The sequence below is a fragment of the Chaetura pelagica genome, unplaced genomic scaffold (assembly GCF_000747805.2).
Source record: "Chaetura pelagica isolate M959 unplaced genomic scaffold, ChaPel_1.0 scaffold453, whole genome shotgun sequence".
Taxonomy (NCBI): domain Eukaryota; kingdom Metazoa; phylum Chordata; class Aves; order Apodiformes; family Apodidae; genus Chaetura; species Chaetura pelagica.
The window spans coordinates 2,617,199-2,636,541 of NW_009952879.1; the positions used below are offsets into that span (position 1 = coordinate 2,617,199).

The window sequence follows — 19,343 nt, forward strand, 5'->3', positions numbered from 1 at the left end:
ATCTTGTTACTCTGCATCTTTGTTCTTGGGATGAAATGGGATTAATGCTCTTTTGACAGATACTAATTAGAAACATTCTGGTAACATGTGCAGGTAAGATTTAATTTGTTTGGTTTTTTTCTGCCCTAGAACTTAAAACTAGCAAAGCTTCTGGTTGTTAGGAACAATGAAGGTATATTTCTAGGTTCTCCACACAGTGCATATGTGAGAGTATATTCTGCTGAAAGGTGACTTGTTGAAAGAAATTAAAAGGAGTGTGTATCCTGTTGTGAGTTACACTTGGAAGCCAGCTAAAAAGAAGCCCTAAAGTATCACTTCAGGAAGAGAGAACTCAGTTTAGTTCTCTGGAGGAGTTGGAAGAGGTGAGAGGTAAGGCTGTCCCTCCTCAGTTCATTGGGTCCCTCGCAAAATTGTGATTTTAAAGGATTTTTCTGAAGTGGAAATTTGGAAGGCAAAATAGCAATCTATGTTTTGTCTTACAACTGTTCAGATGGTCTTAGAACTGTTGAAATTTGTCATGGATGTACACTCTGATACACTGTGTTAAAACAGAAAAAAAAGAAATAGAAGAGGAATACTTTTTTTTTTTTTTTTTTTTTTTTTTTTCCCTTGGGAAGTCTGTACAAACTTCTGCCAAACTTACTATAGGCAGGATTGTAGAAAACTGAGGTGGGGGGAAAAAAGATGGTTAATCTTGCTGTTTGGGAACAGCTTGGTTTTCAAATTTATAAACAAAATAGGAAAAAAACCTAACAGGCTACTTGACAGGCCAGGTATGTGGTTTTCACATTCAGAAAAGCTGATTCAGTTGGTCTGGCTTTCGCAAGGGAACAACTAGGAAATAAATTGCTGTGGGAGGTTGTAAAGAACTTTCCTTTCCTCTAGAAAAAGTTGAGCAAACATGGAGCTCTGAGTTGCATGGTTGAAATTTGGTGAAGTGTGGAAAGGACACAAGTTTTCAGAGGAGTATGATGTTTCTTTAGTGTGTTGTGAACTCTGAAGTAAGAGTTTTGCCATGCTTAAAAGACATGTCTCAGTCTTACTGAAGGAGCTTCAGGAGAGCTGTATTAGGAGTGATCGTGGCAGTTCTCAACACTGTCTCTTGCAGAGACTCCAAATACTCAAAGCCACGGCTTGAGACCATGTACCTTGTCTTGTAGGATCTGTGCTCATACATTGCAGTGCAAAAGCACTTTGTTAAACCAATTAAATGCGTGATATTTTTATAATACTTGCGTTTTGGAAAAATCAATATGGCCAGTTTCCCTTTGAAATGACAAGAAGCCTGTACAAACTTCTGCCAAACTTACTATAGGCAGGATTGTAGAAAACTGAGGTGGGGGGAAAAAAGATGGTTAATCTTGCTGTTTGGGAACAGCTTGGTTTTCAAATTTATAAACAAAATAGGAAAAAAACCTAACAGGCTACTTGACAGGCCAGGTATGTGGTTTTCACATTCAGAAAAGCTGATTCAGTTGGTCTGGCTTTCGCAAGGGAACAACTAGGAAATAAATTGCTGTGGGAGGTTGTAAAGAACTTTCCTTTCCTCTAGAAAAAGTTGAGCAAACATGGAGCTCTGAGTTGCATGGTTGAAATTTGGTGAAGCGTGGAAAGGACACAAGTTTTCAGAGGAGTATGATGTTTCTTTAGTGTGTTGTGAACTCTGAAGTAAGAGTTTTGCCATGCTTAAAAGACATGTCTCAGTCTTACTGAAGGAGCTTCAGGAGAGCTGTATTAGGAGTGATCGTGGCAGTTCTCAACACTGTCTCTTGCAGAGACTCCAAATACTCAAAGCCACGGCTTGATACCATGTACCTTGTCTTGTAGGATCTGTGCTCATACATTGCAGTGCAAAAGCACTTTGTTAAACCAATTAAATGCGTGATATTTTTATAATACTTGCGTTTTGGAAAAATCAATATGGCCAGTTTCCCTTTGAAATGACAAGAAGCCTGTTGTGCTGACAAAGTAGAACGCATGAGGAAGTGGTGCTTTGTATCCTCTCAAGAGTAATCTGCTCTTGGTTTGTCGTTTTTTTTTTTTCATCAGCAGGATGTTCTCCTGTATGTCAGATGTCTGAGTTGTTTTTGTGATCTGTATCAGAGAAGAGCAAGGGAAAAAACTCAGAAGCAGAATAGGTTTGAGTGCTTTTTAGCAGCAGAAAGCCTGCAGCCCTGTCTATCTTTTAGTAAAACTGGTACTTGCCACCTTAGCATGTGGACGGTGTTTATGTTTGTTTTTTAAACAATAAGTAAAATAAAAACTTGCCCTTCAGAAGAGAAGAGTGTGTAGCCTGCTGAAATCTACAATTAACCTTTTTCTTTTCATCTTGGTTATATTTCAGGAGGTAACACAAGGTATCTTTAAGACATCTGAAATTGCCTGTTTACCAGTTCTTTGAAGTAAGGATTTTTCAAGTTGAATCTCTGAAAATCAAACCTCTTCTTCCTCTCTCTAGTGCCCTCCCATCCTCCCCTTTTCCTGATTTGCAGCTCACAAATTTGTAATAGGTCTAATAGTGATGGCTTTAAAAAAAAAACCAACAACAAACAAACAACAACCCAAAACTTTAAAGCAGTCATTGAGGAGAAAAGTTTATTTCCTGTCACTCTTGCTCGAGGCTATGGAGAGTAGACTTGGAAGTTCAGGCCTTTCAGAGGAGTTCTTAGAAGATATTAGCTTTTGATGCAATGGAGGAAGGGCAGTGACTTTGAAAGGGCTGACGGGAAAACCAGGATTTTACTTCATTAATGAATCCTCTTCCTGTGACCCTGAAGTATTTTGCTTTACTGACCAGGTGCTCAAGTAACTCAAATCTGTTCTGAACTGTTTCTCTGAAGACTGCTTAGGTACCACTCAGTGGAAATGGCTTGAAAGGAGATAGAACCTGAAATGCTTCCAACTTTTTCCCCCCCCACCTTGACTCTCCTTGAAGAATGTGAATTAGTATGAAAATATGTCTGTAGCTCTTAATGAGTCAGAGGTTGAGATAAAAATACGTATCTCTGTGTGTATTGTAATATTGATCATCATGTGGTAAATAATTCCTTGGCAGCAGGGTTACCAAGTCTGATGTTTTGCACTTCATTTGTAAGTTTTGGTGCAGTCTTTCAGCTGGATGTTGGCTCAGACCTGCTTGGTTTCTTTGATGGATATCTTCTTCATTATTTCCTTTTGACTAGCTTTTCATTTCAGATAAAATGTCTTAATTTGGATTGGTTAATATGACTGGAACTCAGCTGATCTGTTAGTTCACTAGCTGCTCTCTTTTTGTCACAGTATTTAGTAAGTTAATAGTCTCCACAAAGACCCATTTCTGTCTCTCACTCAGCATGGGTGTATATATTTGCACACCAAAACAAAGAATACTTCAGAATCTCTTTTTTTCCAATTCTTTGTTTTCATCTGTTCCATTTATAAACTGGAGTCCATTCCATGTGTTACATTTCAAGGATGAACATGGACCCATGTGTTACTTGAGTTTATCTCTTTTTTTTTTTTTTTCCCCCTGCACAAGTGGTTTTTGTTGGGATTTTTAAATTAATTTGGCAAGGAATACCAAAATATTCCTTGGGTTGTAAACGAGATTATTCAGACTTCTGCAGCATGACTCAGAAGTGACTCCACTTCAGCCCTTAGAGGTTTTGTTCTGATTCATTTGGGCTTTTATTTTCCTCTTTGGTTTAACTTAACTTTGTGTTTCTGAATTGAGATGAAAGCACGACTCTTCAGTGTTCTTCACAGAATCCTGTCTTCCCGTGTCCTCTGTACTAAATGTAGCTTGGAAATATGTCTGTATGTTGACTTTCCAGTTTTCAGCTGTCTTGGCTGAGGTGGTTAATAGGTATGGGCTTTTGCTAAGATGCAGGGCAGAACTGGAGCAGCTGGGACACTTACGTGTGATTTTATCAGGCCCAGTGCAGGGGTGCACAGAAGCATTTTACACTCTGGCAGCTGTTGGCTGTGTCAGGGTGAGCCAGTATCTTGGGCCAGTGGAGATTAAAAAAAAGAGATGGAGAAGGAAGGGCAGATGCCTTCTGGCAGTTGGAATATGGAAAGGGCAGATCATGATGATGGGGGCAAGTCTGCTTTTGTTGTCCCCAGAGGACACCAGAGATGACTGTGGCACTACACAACAGTTTTCCTGTCACTGGAGGACTGCTTTTTTTTTGAGTGGTTGCCTTTTCCAAAGTGGACTAGAAAATTTTATGTTACAGATTGTGTGTGACCTTTCAGATCTGGGGGTGGTTTGTGAATTCAGGACTTTCTCTTTGTGTTCTAAATTGCTGGTTAACTGGAGGAAATAAGAAGACTGAGGCCTGGCTTCTGAAGCTGAATGAAGCTGGCATGTGGTAAAGCAAAGCACAGTCTGCTCAAATATGTTTTCTTAACATGGAACCAACTAGCCTTGCACAAATACCGTGGTTTTCTTTCACAACAGCAGTGAGAGGCCAGTAGAGCTGTCAGACCAGTGAGGTGAGGCCAAGGACTGTCCATCAGCTGTGCTCTCCAGGTGATTTTACCTTCAAGCTAGCAGTTGGAAAAGAGGGGGTTTTGTGTCTTCCTTTCCTGATCCTTTTTACCTACACTCTGTGAAAAAAGTAAAAAGCTAGTTAATGTTTTTTCTTTGTCAGATCAGACCCTGTGTCAAGCCTTGCAGTATAGCTGTGTTTACATGTGACAGTGTTGCCCACTGTAGTTGAGCCACTGAACGCTCGCCCTGTAGGTGCAGTTTATGTTGGCAGGAGCTGTTGGCTTGTGTGAACTTAGTGTTGTTTGGGCAGGCAAATCATAACTACAGGCAGAAAAACTTCTTTTGGGGTAGCTGTTGTGGCCCATCCTTAGCAGTAGAGATTAAATTCTTACTTTTTCCTTAAAGGGCTGGCAGCTGGTCATACTATACACTGAGTGGGGAGAAAGGGAGGGCTGCAGGATGCTGTAATAAATTCTGGGATTTCAGAGCTTGGCAAAACCTTTCTTGTATCTGAAGGAAGTGGTCTTGCCAAAGCTTTGTTGAATGTGAAGTATTCTGGATCCAGAGAGAGATTTTCTTTGATGCAGTCGTGTAGCCTAGTTCTTGGTGAGATGCTTCTGTCTGTATGACAGTTTCCTACCTGTGAAGATATGTGCAGAATTATTTCTGCTAATGGTCCCTTTGTTTGAGAGATGAACATCAGGTGATATTTTTTTGTCTATATTGCACAACACAAAATGACTGTGTTGTTACTCCTAATGGAAGAGTTTCAGAATAAAAGTGTGTATTTGAGTGTATTACAGGGTTCATGTGTTTTCTGTTGCTTCCCTTTTTCTGTCTAGTTCCTCTTTTTTTATTGCAGTGGATAAATTAATTGTTTGAAGTAATTTTTAATTTAAGTTCTCTAAAGAAAGATTTTTTTATAATAGGTTAGTTATACTGACTATAATAATTCAAATATTGAGAAGTACACACTTGCTAACAAAGAGCACCTTGCTGAAGAAACACTTGCTCAGCAGGCTGTGGTTCTAGGTGTAGATGAAAACTAACTTGGGGATCCTTTAAGGTAATGATATTTCCAAGAATTCTGCTTTTCAAGAATTCGTTCAGGTTAAACCTAGTAAATAATTTGTAATGAACCAGTTAACATTAAAGGTGAGTTTAAAGTTTTTCCAAGTTAAAATCTTGTTTTGGGTATTTCCCAAATAATTTTTATAGCTATCCACTATAAAACCAAACAAACACCCTTGTCAAAGAAATGTGCCCCATATAACATTCCTATGTTTGCATCAGATTGCTGATTTTGTATTGTTCTAATTAATGTAGAGCTGAAGAATTGGACAAAGATTTTAGTACTAAGTAAATATGTTACTTCTATTTTGGTTTAGCTTTGGAAGCATTTATTTATCTTCAGAGAAATGAAAACTGTGGAGTTCTGGTAGTTGACTGTGCCTAAAAGGTCTCTAGTTCTGTGCTTCTGAACCCTGTTTATCTGGTTACTTCTCACCTGCAATAAGGGTGCTTTGTTTGTGTTGAGACTCGCCTTGACTGGTGTCACAGAAGTGTTCTTTTGTTTTCCTGGTTATTGTGCTGTGATGCCTCTGAGACAATAAATACCCTGTATGAATGATGTTATTCTAGTATAGAGGACACTTTCCTTGGTTGGGCTATGTTTGTGATACTAACAGCCAGTCCAAAGCATCCAGTTAGCCAGAAAAGGGAGTTCAGATAACTCCTACTGGTAAAGTTACTTTGGTTTATATTTGCCTTAAGTTGTGTTTTGGTGCCACTGGTTTTGGTTAATAAGACCTGAATTACTAGTCACCTTGTCTCTGGTGCCAATCCATGTGTTTTACCTTGTATTTGGTGAGGAAGGTTCTTTTTTCAGTCTAGTTAGCTCATGACTGGAAAGCCCCTCAGCACCTGCTGTAAAAGCTCTTTTTGGAGATTGCAAGTTGGTCATGTTTTAACTGCTTTCAGAAAGCAGGTTCCAGCATGACTTAGGTGATTTTAAGCTGCGTAGCTGCCATGTGAAGGGAGAGCTCCCTGTTCAATGAAGTTTGATAACATTGTCTTTTTCTTCTGTGCAATGAGTATTTTGTTTTTTACACTATTCTAAAACTCTGTTCAGGTGGAAGTAGGGGGTTAAAGACTCAGTTCAGTTTGTTAAAAAAGAAACATTAATGTGAAAGGCCAGAGAATGTAGAATTTCTGTGTTTTGTCACAAAAGAGATGGTAGCACAGAATAGTGGGGCCATGTGTTGCGTATTGTGAAGAGTAATTGCATCAGACTTCAAATTTTACTGTGGATCTAAGTACAATTGCCTAATGACTCTCTTAAACCCTTTCACTGACCACTATGGATACAATTGTATGTTGGGATACTGTTTTGTCAGTGTGCTTCTTAAGGAAGCCTAAATGATCTGGCTTGGTTGGCCAGTCAGTAAAAAAAACCAAAATAAAACAATCTCTAAAAAATCCCACCAAAAAATCCTCCCCAAAAAACTTCAAAGAGGGGCAGGTTTCGTAGATGATTGCAAGATGGCAATTCATCAGACAGCTAAAAGCATAGTAAAGTCACCCTAAATGTGAGTTGCTGAGCCCACCCACATGATCAATTTTCATTCTGGAAGAACTGGCTGTTTATCCAGACTACCTAAATGTATATGCCCTGGGTTTCTCTCAGCCAGTTGCTGAGTCACTTGGATGCGTAAACAACTGTTCAAAAAAACCAAAACACAACATCACAAAAAAACATGCACACAACTGTTTTTTTTTAAAGGTGGAGAAGAGCAGTTCCCCAGGAGAGACAATGTTAAGCTGTATTGTCATCACAGATTGTGAAACATAAATTCAGTGTTATAAACAGCTTGTAATTTCAGTCTTCCATTTTTTGCTTTAGCAGGCATGAGACTGAAGCTACTGGGATAGGGTTTAAACATTATTTTGACAGTTAAAAAAAGTTTTTCCCTCATAGTTATTAATGATAACATGCCACCTACTCACTTCTATGTTATGTATTTTGTATAGAATGGCTTTTTAAAATTTGTGGTGCTGTCAGAAAAGGCATAGTGCAGGAGAACTGAGTTTTTCTTCTGCAGTTTTGCTTTGTTTGATGTCAGGTTTTCTCACAAGCTGGTAAACGTGACCATACTGTGACTCTTAAAGCTTTGCAATGTAGTTTATGGAATTAATCTGAAGTTACATTGAACTGGTGCTTTAAACAGCTTTCCCTTCCTTGTAAATACATAGAAACTTCTTCCTAGATTTTTGAGTGTTTGTATCTAACCATAGTGTTCAGACAATGGCTTTGAGTGCTAGATGTACACTGGACATTAGTGGGTGAGGTATTAATCATAGGTTTGATGTTTGTTAGCTTTTTGTTCTTTTCCCTCTTTGGGTGAGTGGCAGAGAACCTTGCAGGCATTGTCCCATAACCTGGATGCTACAGATCTGAGTTAAGTTTGGAGCTACTTTTCCTTGATTTGATAGCTGGGGCTTCTGGGGTGACCATGCAAACTCAGCCACTGGACTATTACTAGTTTACAATGCCTTCCTTCATTTTTGCCCTGGGTACCCACCACGAGGATGAACAGAAATCTGTGCCAACCGAACCACTTGCTCATGTTGTGCTATTTCAGTAGCAGGAGGTAACGGATGTGGCTTCAAAGGAACCCTTGAGGGATGTGCTGGGTCAGTGCAGTCTTGGTGAGAGGCGATTACTTTGAGGATGACTTTGTCATGAGGATGCTTTCACGTGAGCTGGGCTAAATCTAGACTCGCTTGCTCTGGTGAGCTGTGTAGAGAAGGCATCAATCAGTATTATTAAAGGGATTCAGTTAATTTTGTTGGCTCCTTTTTGATAAGCTGCTGTTCCTGTTGACATTTGAAGTAAAATGCTGGCAGAGAGAAAGCAAGTGAGATGCAGGACAGAAATGTGATTTATTCAATTTTTATTTTTTTTTGTGTAAACTTAGAGGGAAGCTGGAAGAAGTTCATGGAAAGCAGCAATGCCAGAGATATCTTTAGCCAATGACAGCTGAAATTGCAAGAGCGGAAAGGCAGAGCCAGTTTGAGTTTGTGATGTGGGTTGTAGTCCTTCTGTGTGTTATTTTTGTGAATGTTTTGTTCTGGTCAGCTTGGTAACACAGTGGACCTTGGTTTGGCAATATATAGTTAGTAGAGTGGTAAAGGAGAAAATTAAAAGTAGGATGTGTGTATGTTTCTAAGGGCTATGGGAGACAACGAGGACGAAGGGAATCAAGTCACTTTTTAAGGTATTTGCACCAAATTTGATTGGCTTCCTGTTATACCACCTTTTCCTTCCAAATGTGGGAGAGTAGAGTTCTGTAAAAGGTTGCTAGGAGTGATGAATGACACAAGGTAAATTAGTGATAATAGACTACATTTCTCAGAAATGACAAGCTACATTGCAATATAATCTCCAGTCCCTTGAGTGTTTAGAGGATCATAGTGGTCTAGCTTTCTCCTCCAAAGCTTAACTTCTAATTAAATGAAGAAAAAACCTCAAGCCCTCTTCCTGGGCCTTAGATGTGTAAACATGAACGTTCTCAACTATACTCAAATGGAAACAGTTTTTTTTTTTTTGTTTGTTTTTGAGTATTCCCTTTCACATTTTGCAAACCAAAGATGGCAGTGTTTTGCTAGTGCTGGAAATACAGAAATTGAAATTAAATTATGGACTTGCTTAGCAAAAGCTAAAATGGTCGATGTTTTCTGGTTTGTGGGGTGTCTTATCTATTCCCTTCCCCCATGCAGAGAGATGTAACTTGATAAAATCTTGCTATATGTAGAGTGGTTTATGTAGTGTATTCAGTGAAGGGGAATAGTTCAGTGGTTAGGAAGACAGCTTGAATCGTGGTGTAGTTTTAGTTTCCTCTTTGTTACCAGTTCTGACATCCCAGGAGGTAATACAGAAGCTGGCTTCCCTGGGAAGATATCTAGTGATTGATGTGACACATGCAGGATAGGTGAGCTTAGAGAGTACAGAAATTTTGTGGGAGGTTGTGTAAGTACATTAAAGACACTAAAATATATATTTCATTCATAGTGTCACTATGAAGGCAAAAACCAAGAGCTCGGTGGGTGGTGGAATCCTGTGTTAATGTAAAGTGTTATAAGCAATCTCTCCAACCACTGATTTCTGTGAACTCCACCTTTAATTTCTACTTTGCTTGGTATGCAATTAAAGAATCCTTAGACTTCCTTTTTTCCCCTTTGTCTGCAGATGGTGCAGCTAATCTGAAACTTTTCAAGGACTGAAAGCGAAACTGTGGTTGATAATCTGTTCCTTCTCATTCTTTTTACCTTTGCTGTCCAAGACTTGGAGCAAAACTACAGGAACAAGCCAGGCTTGAGACCAGGCCATGGCCTGCAGTTCTTCTCTGTTCAGTGATGACTGAATAAAACACTTAAAGATTTTTCATCTTCAGGGCTGGATGACAGTCCTGATGGTTTTCTTAAAACAAGCATAATACTTAGCAGTAAGAATGAAGGGAGAGGTTAAGGTCAAGTTTTACTTTTCCCTGTTTATAATCTGTATGGGAGTAACATTTTCAGACTATTCTTTCTCTGTTTCCACTGGTGCGTCCTGCTTCTCTTCTAAGCAACTGCAGTTGTGTAGAAAAAAAAAAAAGCTCCTTTTAAATCTGCTGATGGGCTTTATCATGTTTTATTCCTTTTACCTAACCTGATTCGAACCAATTTTTCAGCTAACATGGAGATTAGGATGCTGTGATCAGTCAAAGTTGTTCTTTAACCTTCAAGTGTCTGCAAGGTGTTTTTTTTTTTAAGCCATTGGGTTTATTTTTCCAGTGCGACAGCCTTTCTAGTAGTTGTCCCAGTATATAATCAATGTGTCAAAATGTAGACCCCATGATATTATGCGGATTTAAATACACCCAATGCAATGAAATTATTTGTTGTTATGAGGCAGGGGTTGGACCTCTGGAGATGCCTGCCTTAAGAAGGACTCTGCGTGTTGTGGATCTGGGCTGAGGGCTGCTGGGCTGCAGCCACTGTCAGTAGCTGCTTTGGACCCTTTCTTTAATAAAGACCTGCCATAGATTAAAACTAAAAACCACACAATGAAAAGGAAGCGGCTCTTTTGGGAATAAATAACAACACTGTTCAGAAGGTGTGCTGATATCCCAGGAAGACCCACGGCTCTGAACTGACATCACTGAAGGATGACAGTGGTCAGGCCTCTTTCATTAGAGGAGTTTGGGGGAGAGCAACGTCACTGTGTTCAGTAACTTCAGCTCCCAGCTGACCAGAGCAGCAGCAGCTGTCTGGGAGAGCAGGCCTTGCACTGGAGTGGAGTGTGCTCAGAAAAAGCCACTGTTGGCAAAGTGAGATTTTTCTTGTGGTGGTGGTTGTGTGAGCGACTTACTGTGCTAAAAGGAGAACTTGCCACAATTGTTTTTTTTGTATTAGGCCTTGTAGTTCCTTCTTTGTGTAGGAAATCATCCAGTGCTGATGGTAACATACTGTACTTGTTACCACTGCACAGATTTTCAGGGTGGATGAGAAGTTGAGCAACCTCATGTCCTCCAATGAAAAACCACACCCTTTTGAACCCTTCTGCAGATCAGACTTTTGTTCTCAGAATGGGTGTTTTACCTCCTGGGCAGAATGATGATATGGAATTAAAACAATTTTTGCACCTTCAGTGCTTTCCTTCAGCGACCAGTGTAAGAGAATACACTTTGGTTTTTTTTAAATGAAAACGCTGAAGGTGCCCAGGCTCCTCATGTATTATAAAGCTTTACATCTCCACTCTGAAGTAAAGGAAATGAATTTCACATAAGGAAAGTCAAAAGAGGAAAATCAAAGGGAAATCATAATTTGCTTTAGTAACATGCCATGAGTATACAAAACAGAAAAAGGTGAATGGGAGTTGATTTCAAGCTCCCTAGTTAGATGTAAATGGCAAGCACTCAATCCTGATTCTTATTTAAAAAATGTAGATGACTGCACAGGCTGAGCAAGTCTCTGTTGCTAGGGAAAGCCTGACCTAGCTGAAGCAGATTGAAGTTGAAAAGACCTTAGAGTTGTGAAAGGGTTATACTGGGATGACTCAGTGACTCAGAGTTGCTTTGGTGCTGCTGAGACTTCTTGGGGTGTTGAGAGAGCCAGGTAGTGATGGTTGCTCCATATGTAACTTCTGGCTACTAGAGGGGTTGCTGAAACTACTCAAATGTTAAACCTTTTAACATTACCCTCCAAAAAATAAAGGGCTAAAGGCAAGGCTTAAAATATGAAGGTGGTTTTTTTTTTTTTTCAAGAAAAAGCTCAACACAGTGTTTCTTTAGAACTTGTAAATGGAGTAACTGGGAGGAATACAAAATTTGAAAGCAAGAGCTACAGCATGATGAAGTGGTTTCTTGTAGGAAATGAATTCTCATTGAAAACAGTCCTGCCCTCTAATGCCTTAGCACTGGTAACAAATTAACTGCTGTGAATATATGTACAGCTGCGACAGATGCTGTAGCAAGCAGAAGTTGTATTATAGGCTGAATGTTGAACAGCAGGCTTTCTGCTGATATGTCTTTCAAAGTGTGCCATTTTGCTAAAAGAATATTTCCTTCAAAACACAAAAAAGAAGAGCAACAGGCAAAACCTTCTAGGAGCAGCTAGTGACCTGAAATAACTAGTGGGTATATAAAAAGAATAAAGAACTGCTGCATGAAGTCAATGATTATTTGATGATAGATGATGATTAAAGAGCAGGTGTTTCTCAGGGTGGCAAGGTTCTTCTCCATGTCAACATGTTTTTTATGATCAAAATAAACGTTAGCAATTAGTAGTTAAAATTGAGAAGAAACTACTGGATCTCTACGCTTTGTGTGACACCCAGCTGTGCTGTAGCTGCCCCATCTGTGTGTACCTGGTCGTGTCAACTCACCGCCCCTGTGCAGTGTGTGTGGTTGTTCACAGCCTGGAGCAGCACTTGGGAAGGAGACTTGCCAGGAGATGCTGCCAGATTAAGGAATAGGCTGCAGGCTGCATTAATTACTCTCATCGTATGAACCTGTTGTGTGCAATCATTTTTCCTGGTAGTTCATTGGCCCCATCTCAGTTTACATGATCAGGCTTGGATCTGTCCCCTGACTAGGAGTGGGCTGCATGTCCTCAGAAAGGCTGGAGCATGGAATGGGTTTTTCTGTTGCTGTGGGAAATTAAAATGCCCTGCAGCTAACCCATGGGATGCTCCTAGGAAAAAAACCCGCGAGTGGGCTTGTTGTTGGATAGTAGGTGAATTTCACTTCTTTTGGAATAAGGCACTAGTTTCAGGGAGGCATTTGTGTTTGTATAGGAAAAGAATGCAGTGATTGTCCTTGGTATTTTACTGTATTGGGGAGTTATCTTGTAAACAAATAAATATATTTGTATTTAAAGAATTAATTTCTCACTCAGAATTAGGTACTTGGTTTAGAACAAGTGAGAAATGATAGCCAGTTTATGGAAAGACTTGTAAATCTACAAGCAGCTGAATGAAAACAGCATTAATCTGACTATTGGTAATTATCCTGGGTGTTCATAATCTGCCCAAGACCCAAAGGGATTGGGACAGGCTAATAAACAGATGTTGCATTTTTATTTTCTGTTAGTGAGCAAAATAAATACATAATAGTTAATTTCCCATTCTGAATTGAACATGAAACAAGGTAAGATATACTGGTCTTATTAAAAAAGCTTGATAAGCTGGAATATCAAATACTGTTAAATGGAATATAAATGCTCTAAAGAGCATTTTATATGCACTTCATTCTCTCTGACAGACCAGTTTGTATTGTAAGTCTGTATATGCTTTCTCTAAAATGGGATCCAAAGAAAACACAGCACAGCCAAATGGAAATTGCAGTTGACTTTGAGCTCTGATTAATTTATTTTTCATATAATCCTTTTCAGGGCAGTGAGGAAAATGTGAGAAAAAGATGATGCATTGTGGTATAATTAACTTCCCTGAACAATGCGAACTCAAAGAGAATTTTCTTTTTTAAAAAAGAAATAATCGGTCTGCTTTAATTTCAGCTGTTTTTTTCCAAGTCTCAGCATGGACCAAAATGCTTATCCTATTTCATATTTGGGTCTCTGCAGTTCTCATTATATGCATGAAGTTCTGCAAAACATAACTCACTGGATAAACGAGTATATTCTTAAATCAGAAATGTCAACAGTGTGCTCATCTGTAATCAATTTCTAACATTAGAGCCCACTGAACTTTATCCTTTTCCCTGTTAAGGGGAAGGATGTTTCATAATTGAGGCAACTGAGTGCATACTTTTGCCATAAAGTTCTAGAAAACTCATTGATTTATAAATACATTAAAAATCTAAAATTAAGTAACTTTCAAGCTGAAACAAACACAAAGCTAAAAGCAATATGACTTCTGAAACCCTGCCTCGGATAAGATGCATGAATGAATATATAATGCTTTAGTTAATGGTTGCTGCCATTTCCCTTATAAATTGTTCTTTAGGGTATTGTAACTCAGCTGTTTTTAAACCCATCACTCTGGAACATTGCCTACAAAATGTCAGTGCAAGTGCAACTTTTATTTCTTTAACAAAATAAAGGGCTTGGAGCAGTTAGGCTTTCTAAAATTTTATGGCAGTAAAATAAATTTTGCTACTTTTGCTTTGCCATAACAGGATCCATACCATTCACCTTGTCATGCCAGCAGGTAGAGACAGAATCCAAAAGAGCATAATTGGAATAACACTGTGTGTTCTAGCTTGCCCTTCTTAAAGAGAAGCCCAATGTCAAAGTGTAAATATACTGATGTTACTGTCGGGCTGTGCTTTGGGCAGAGGACACTGTCCCTTTTGAGGATGGGTGGAGGTATGATTGCTTTAGAAGAAAATTTCAGAAGTTGAAGGCAAGATCTGAATACTAGCTTATTAAAAGAATTTAGTCTGCCTCGAGGTTGTCTTTGCTACAGATTCAGGAGGGAAGTCCACACTTCTGCTGCACTCAGATCAGTACAGTGTCTTATCAGATCTATTAACTTGGAGTTCTTCAGCATTCACTTTTCCCCTCTGCCTTCTCAAGCTGTCTCATGCCAACCCACTCACCTTTTTAATGTTTTCCTGAAGTTAAAGCCTGGACACAGAACCCAGGCAGTAGTATGCAGTTGTTCTGTAGTCAGTGTATACTGAAATGGGGATTTTCTGTCTCGCTGCTCATGATGGGCAGCTTGTACTGTGTGTATGTTAGTTTTGGTGGGTTCACTTCTGTTATTATTTTTTTTAAGCTTAAGGGAATGAAATTTCTTGCACATGGCTGCTTCTAACACAGCAATTCACATTTTAATAGTGTCTGCTTTCAGCTTGGATCTTTACAAAAGAAAGATTAGGTAATAGTTTGTGTAAAAAACATGTGCTTCTTAATGAAGGTCTCACCCTGTTGTGTTTTTAGGTTGTCCCTCTAACAAGAAAGTCTTGTAGTTTTTTTCAAGACCTCAAAAGTTTCTTAAATCTTTGCTGGATGTTAGAGTTGCTGGGGTTTTATCATGCTCATGTTTGGGATCCTTTGTTAGCTTAAGTTATTAGTTGTAGATAACTGTTGTGGGATGGAAGGACTGCTTTTTATTGTCAGTGCAACTCCTGAATCTCTGGACAAATTGTCTGGGTTAGAATCTAAGTTTTTTTGGCTTCAGTGTTTGTTTTGACCTTTTCCTTGTTTGAGGAAAAGATGTTGTTAAAATAATTAAGCCTAGCATGCATAAAAAGAGAACCTTTCCACAAAATTGAATTGCTTGGGGTTTATTTAAGTTTTGGGTTGCATAAATAAATTGGCCTTTTACTTTGTTTGCTTACAAGCAACTCTGCTATCTATTCTAGGGAATTTTTTTCCCGTGTTTTCTGCAGAAGACCAACTCTGAGGGTTTCCAAGAACAACAGCTCTACACTCCATAGTTTTGTTTTACATCAAAGTGCATTTTGTGTGTCTAGTTTTTAAATTATTAGAACACTTCCAGCCCCTTTTTAATTTTTGCTCTGGTAAATGTCTAATATGGGAAGACCTAATATATGGATTTGTTAGGAGATAATCCTTGTGGTCATTGTTTTCTTTAGAGTACATTTTCTTCAGCGTGCTGTTTCCAGAGGAAATTCCTCTCTATGATGCTGTGTGATCTTGTAAATAAATTTATCCTGTTTCTTAGAAGTCGATAAACTTTTTCTCTCTCTTGGTTCCAAAGTCAATGAAACTTGCCGTGTGAATTCAGAGCATTAGCTCTAAGTCCAAGCACTTCGTTTTCTTTCCAGTCACAGTTCAGGAAGTGCTGACCAGCTTTTCATGGATTTTTGTGATGCTGATCTGTTGCAAGACAGCCATTCAAGAATTAGGGCTAGTTTGGCTTGTGACCCTGGGAAGAGTGATTTAAGAAATAAGTTGTGATTTTCAGGGAAGTGTTCTGTTTCATGTGCGTGTATCTTAAGGGGGCAAAGGGGTAAATCAGTAATATAAAGACCAGTTGATCACTTTCTGTATTACCTAACTTTTTTGGAGTCATGTGATTGAACCCTGGTCTGGTCACAGATGTCACGATCTAATTTGAGGCAGGGTGTGCAGATGCATTTGTTGTGTCTTTATGGTCCTCAGTCTAATGTAGCTCTTTTCAACAGCAATAACATAACAGCGTTTCTCTGTCTGCTGCAGAATATGTAAACTTGCATCTCTGTGCTGGTCCTGGTAGTGATAAAAATGGCTCATTTATTAACTTCACTTTCTCCTTTTGCATTTTCAGTTTGCGGGCCAAACGTTGACATTCGCAACGATATCCATGAGCTGAAACGCCTGGAGAACTGCACGGTCATTGAGGGTTTCCTTCGCATTCTGCTCATCTCTAAAGCAGAAGATTACCGCAGCTTCCGCTTCCCAAAGCTCACTGTCATCACTGACTATCTGCTGCTGTTCCGTGTGGCAGGCTTGGAAAGCCTCAGTGATCTCTTCCCCAACCTCACAGTCATTCGTGGGAGGAATCTCTTCTACAACTATGCCTTGGTTATCTTTGAAATGACAAATCTTAAAGAGATTGGGCTTCACAACTTGAGGAACATCACTCGCGGAGCCATACGGATCGAGAAGAACTCTGACCTGTGTTACCTCTCCACGGTGGACTGGTCTCTCATCCTAGATGCAGTGTCCAATAACTACATCGTTGGGAATAAGCCTCCAAAGGAATGTGGGGACTTGTGTCCGGGAACAATGGAGGAGAAGCCATTGTGTGAGAAGACGTCTATTAACAATGAGTACAACTACCGCTGCTGGACCACCAACCACTGCCAGAAAAGTAAGATTTGAGTAGATTGTGTGTTTTTGTTACCCTTTTCTGAAGGAAACATTTAATTTTGTGGTTTTATTTTAAGCTCTTTAGCAGCTTAAGATTTTATTCCAGACGTGTAGTACACATAATGAGTTATCCAGTTCCCACACAAATAGATTCTTCTCCAACCAGTAAAGGATCATCTCACTTGATTAAAAGAAAATAAAACCAACAAAACAAAAACCCAGCAACAATAACCTACAGACTTTCTGGGTTACTTCCACATGGAAAAGATGCAAAGTAAGTGTAGAATTAAAGCCATTAGAACCAGTTTTACCTCCCTTGAGGACTCTGACAGTAGGTGATGTTGGATGCCATCTCCTCCTCATAGAATCATAGGATGGTTTGGGTGTGAAGGGACCTTGAAGATCATCTAGTTCCAACCCCCTGCATGGGCAGGGATACCTCCCACTGGACCAGGTTGCTCCAAGCCCCGTCCAACCTGGCCTTCAACACCTCCTTGATGAAGTGATGTTATGTGTGCCAGGGTCATTGCTTGAAGTGGAGATCTCTGATGTTGTTAACTTGTCTTCCTTTGACTTTGTTCCTTGCCTCCCTTAGCATGCACCTTCAGAAATTCCTGGAGTGGTAAATATGTATGCAAGAACTTTTTTTCTGAAATCACTTTTTACAGTACAGTTTGTAGTGTCGGAAGAGTCACTGGATATATTGACTCTCAATTAAATTACCCTGTTCTGTTCTTACCTGGTAGGATGGGGTTTATGTCTTTCTGATAGCAAGTATTAGCAAAAACAAAACCTGATCTCTTCTCACTTTTTAAAAACAGAGTAAACAAATATATGGTTTACTCAAACAACATAATTACATGGCAGGCTTTTTCAGTTCATCCTGTAACTTTACCAAAGCTGAACCCTGCAGTATCAGTAGGGCTTAATTTAGAAGCAGTCCTCCCTGGGATGAACTAAATTCCACTTGCAGTCTTGACCAAAGCTGCTGTAATGATAGGAAACAACAGAATGTGAGAGAAATGTGAGAGTATTGGAAAAGGGCCTTGAAAGGCTTGTTAAGGACATTACACACTGTGGAAAAAACAATGTAGATTTAGCCTGTCTTAGGATGCAGAGTGTATAAAGAAATGATCAAGTTCTAAGCAGTAAAAGGAGTGAGAAAGTTAGATCTATTCAATCTGTTTGTCCTGATAAGCTACTGACTTCAAGGAAGAAGACTTTACATTTGCCAGCCATTCATGTAAAAAACCACACCACTAAACACCAAAGTACTCCCTTTCTGAATAAAAACAAGGGAGGTGTTAATCTGCAGCTGTTAAAAAACTTCTTGTATCTCCTGCTAGACTGCTTGGAGGCTTTGGCAATGACCTCCTGATCTGGAGGGGACTCTTGCAGTACAAAATTGCACAGGACAAGATAAAACAATAAAAGCACAAACTTTTAAGTTACTGGGTGTTTAAATCTGCATTTTCCTACCAGTAGAGATACGACACCTATGTTATTTCCCAGGGAGTGTTTTTCTAGTGTAGTATCTAATTTAACCCTGACCTTCTCCTTGTGCGTCACAGTAATGTTAAACTGAAAATGCTGTCTATCACTCAGGGTTCCTTTGTGCCTTTTTATTTTTCTTTGCTCTGGATCTGTGGAGGAGTATGTATTTAATCTTTTGTCCTTGTTTACGTTTTACAGTGAAAGATCTCAAGTTGGTGGGTAAATGTTTTGTGGGAACACTCAGTTCTTTAAGTAGCCTGGCTTCTGTTTAGTTTTGCTGTTGACTGGGAGTTGTTTTTTTCCTCCTTTTTCTTGCTCACAAACAAAGGAAGAGCCCTGTGCTTCCTTCAATATAACTTCTGCAGGAACAACATTGAGGGTGGAGGGAAGAGAGAGGGAAGGATATGCTGTGCTTGCCTTAGAGTAGTCCATTGACATTTCTGTAGTGGAACAAGCTACAAAGAAGCTGTAACTTTTAAATTAATTTTTAATTTTTTTTCCTAAGGTTCAGTGTAAAGCACCAGTGGCTTCTCTGCCAGTTTGGTTGCCCTGGTTTCTATGTAGTACACATTCCTTTACCTTGGAGTGCCCCAAGATAGGAGTCTCACTAGTTTGCTCTCCATGGAGCTAGGGCATGCTGTCTTGGGTTTGGCATGTTCTCGTCTCCCTGACATGCTCCTACATTTCTTTTGGAGTATCAAATGCCAGCTGTACTTCACTTGGGTTGCAGGTCCATGTAGAAGACTTCCTCAAGGTAAAAGGAGAGTACTGAAGTTGTTTGCATCAGTGGTTGTTCTTTGGGGCACAGGTGGAGATAGAAAAGATAAAAACAGAGTGTCCAGACATACAAATAAGATTGTGGCCTTTTGGTTGTTGTTTTGGTTTTTTTTGTTGTTTTTTTTTCCTGGCAGTTTGACTGCTGGAATACAGGTTTATGGAAGCTGCCTCCAGCTTACTCACGATGTGAGCACTTACTTGATGTGAGAACCAGAAAAATGGTTCCTGTTGAAGGAGCAGCCTCTGACGCTCTTGCTTTGCTTATCCACTGGTCTAC

At 39.5% G+C, this 19,343-nt stretch overlaps 1 protein-coding gene across 1 annotated transcript in view; it reads left to right on the plus strand.

Annotated features, from left to right (window-relative positions):
• Positions 1–8,158: 8,158 nt before the first annotated feature.
• IGF1R (insulin-like growth factor 1 receptor) overlaps positions 8,159–19,343 on the plus strand; it is a 147,515-nt gene continuing 136,330 nt past the window's right edge. The window contains exons 1-3 of the mRNA XM_009995343.1: positions 8,159–8,231; positions 9,928–9,996; positions 16,251–16,796. Coding sequence (XP_009993645.1) covers positions 8,159–8,231; positions 9,928–9,996; positions 16,251–16,796 — 688 coding nt within the window. The remainder of the gene's footprint in view (positions 8,232–9,927; positions 9,997–16,250; positions 16,797–19,343) is intronic.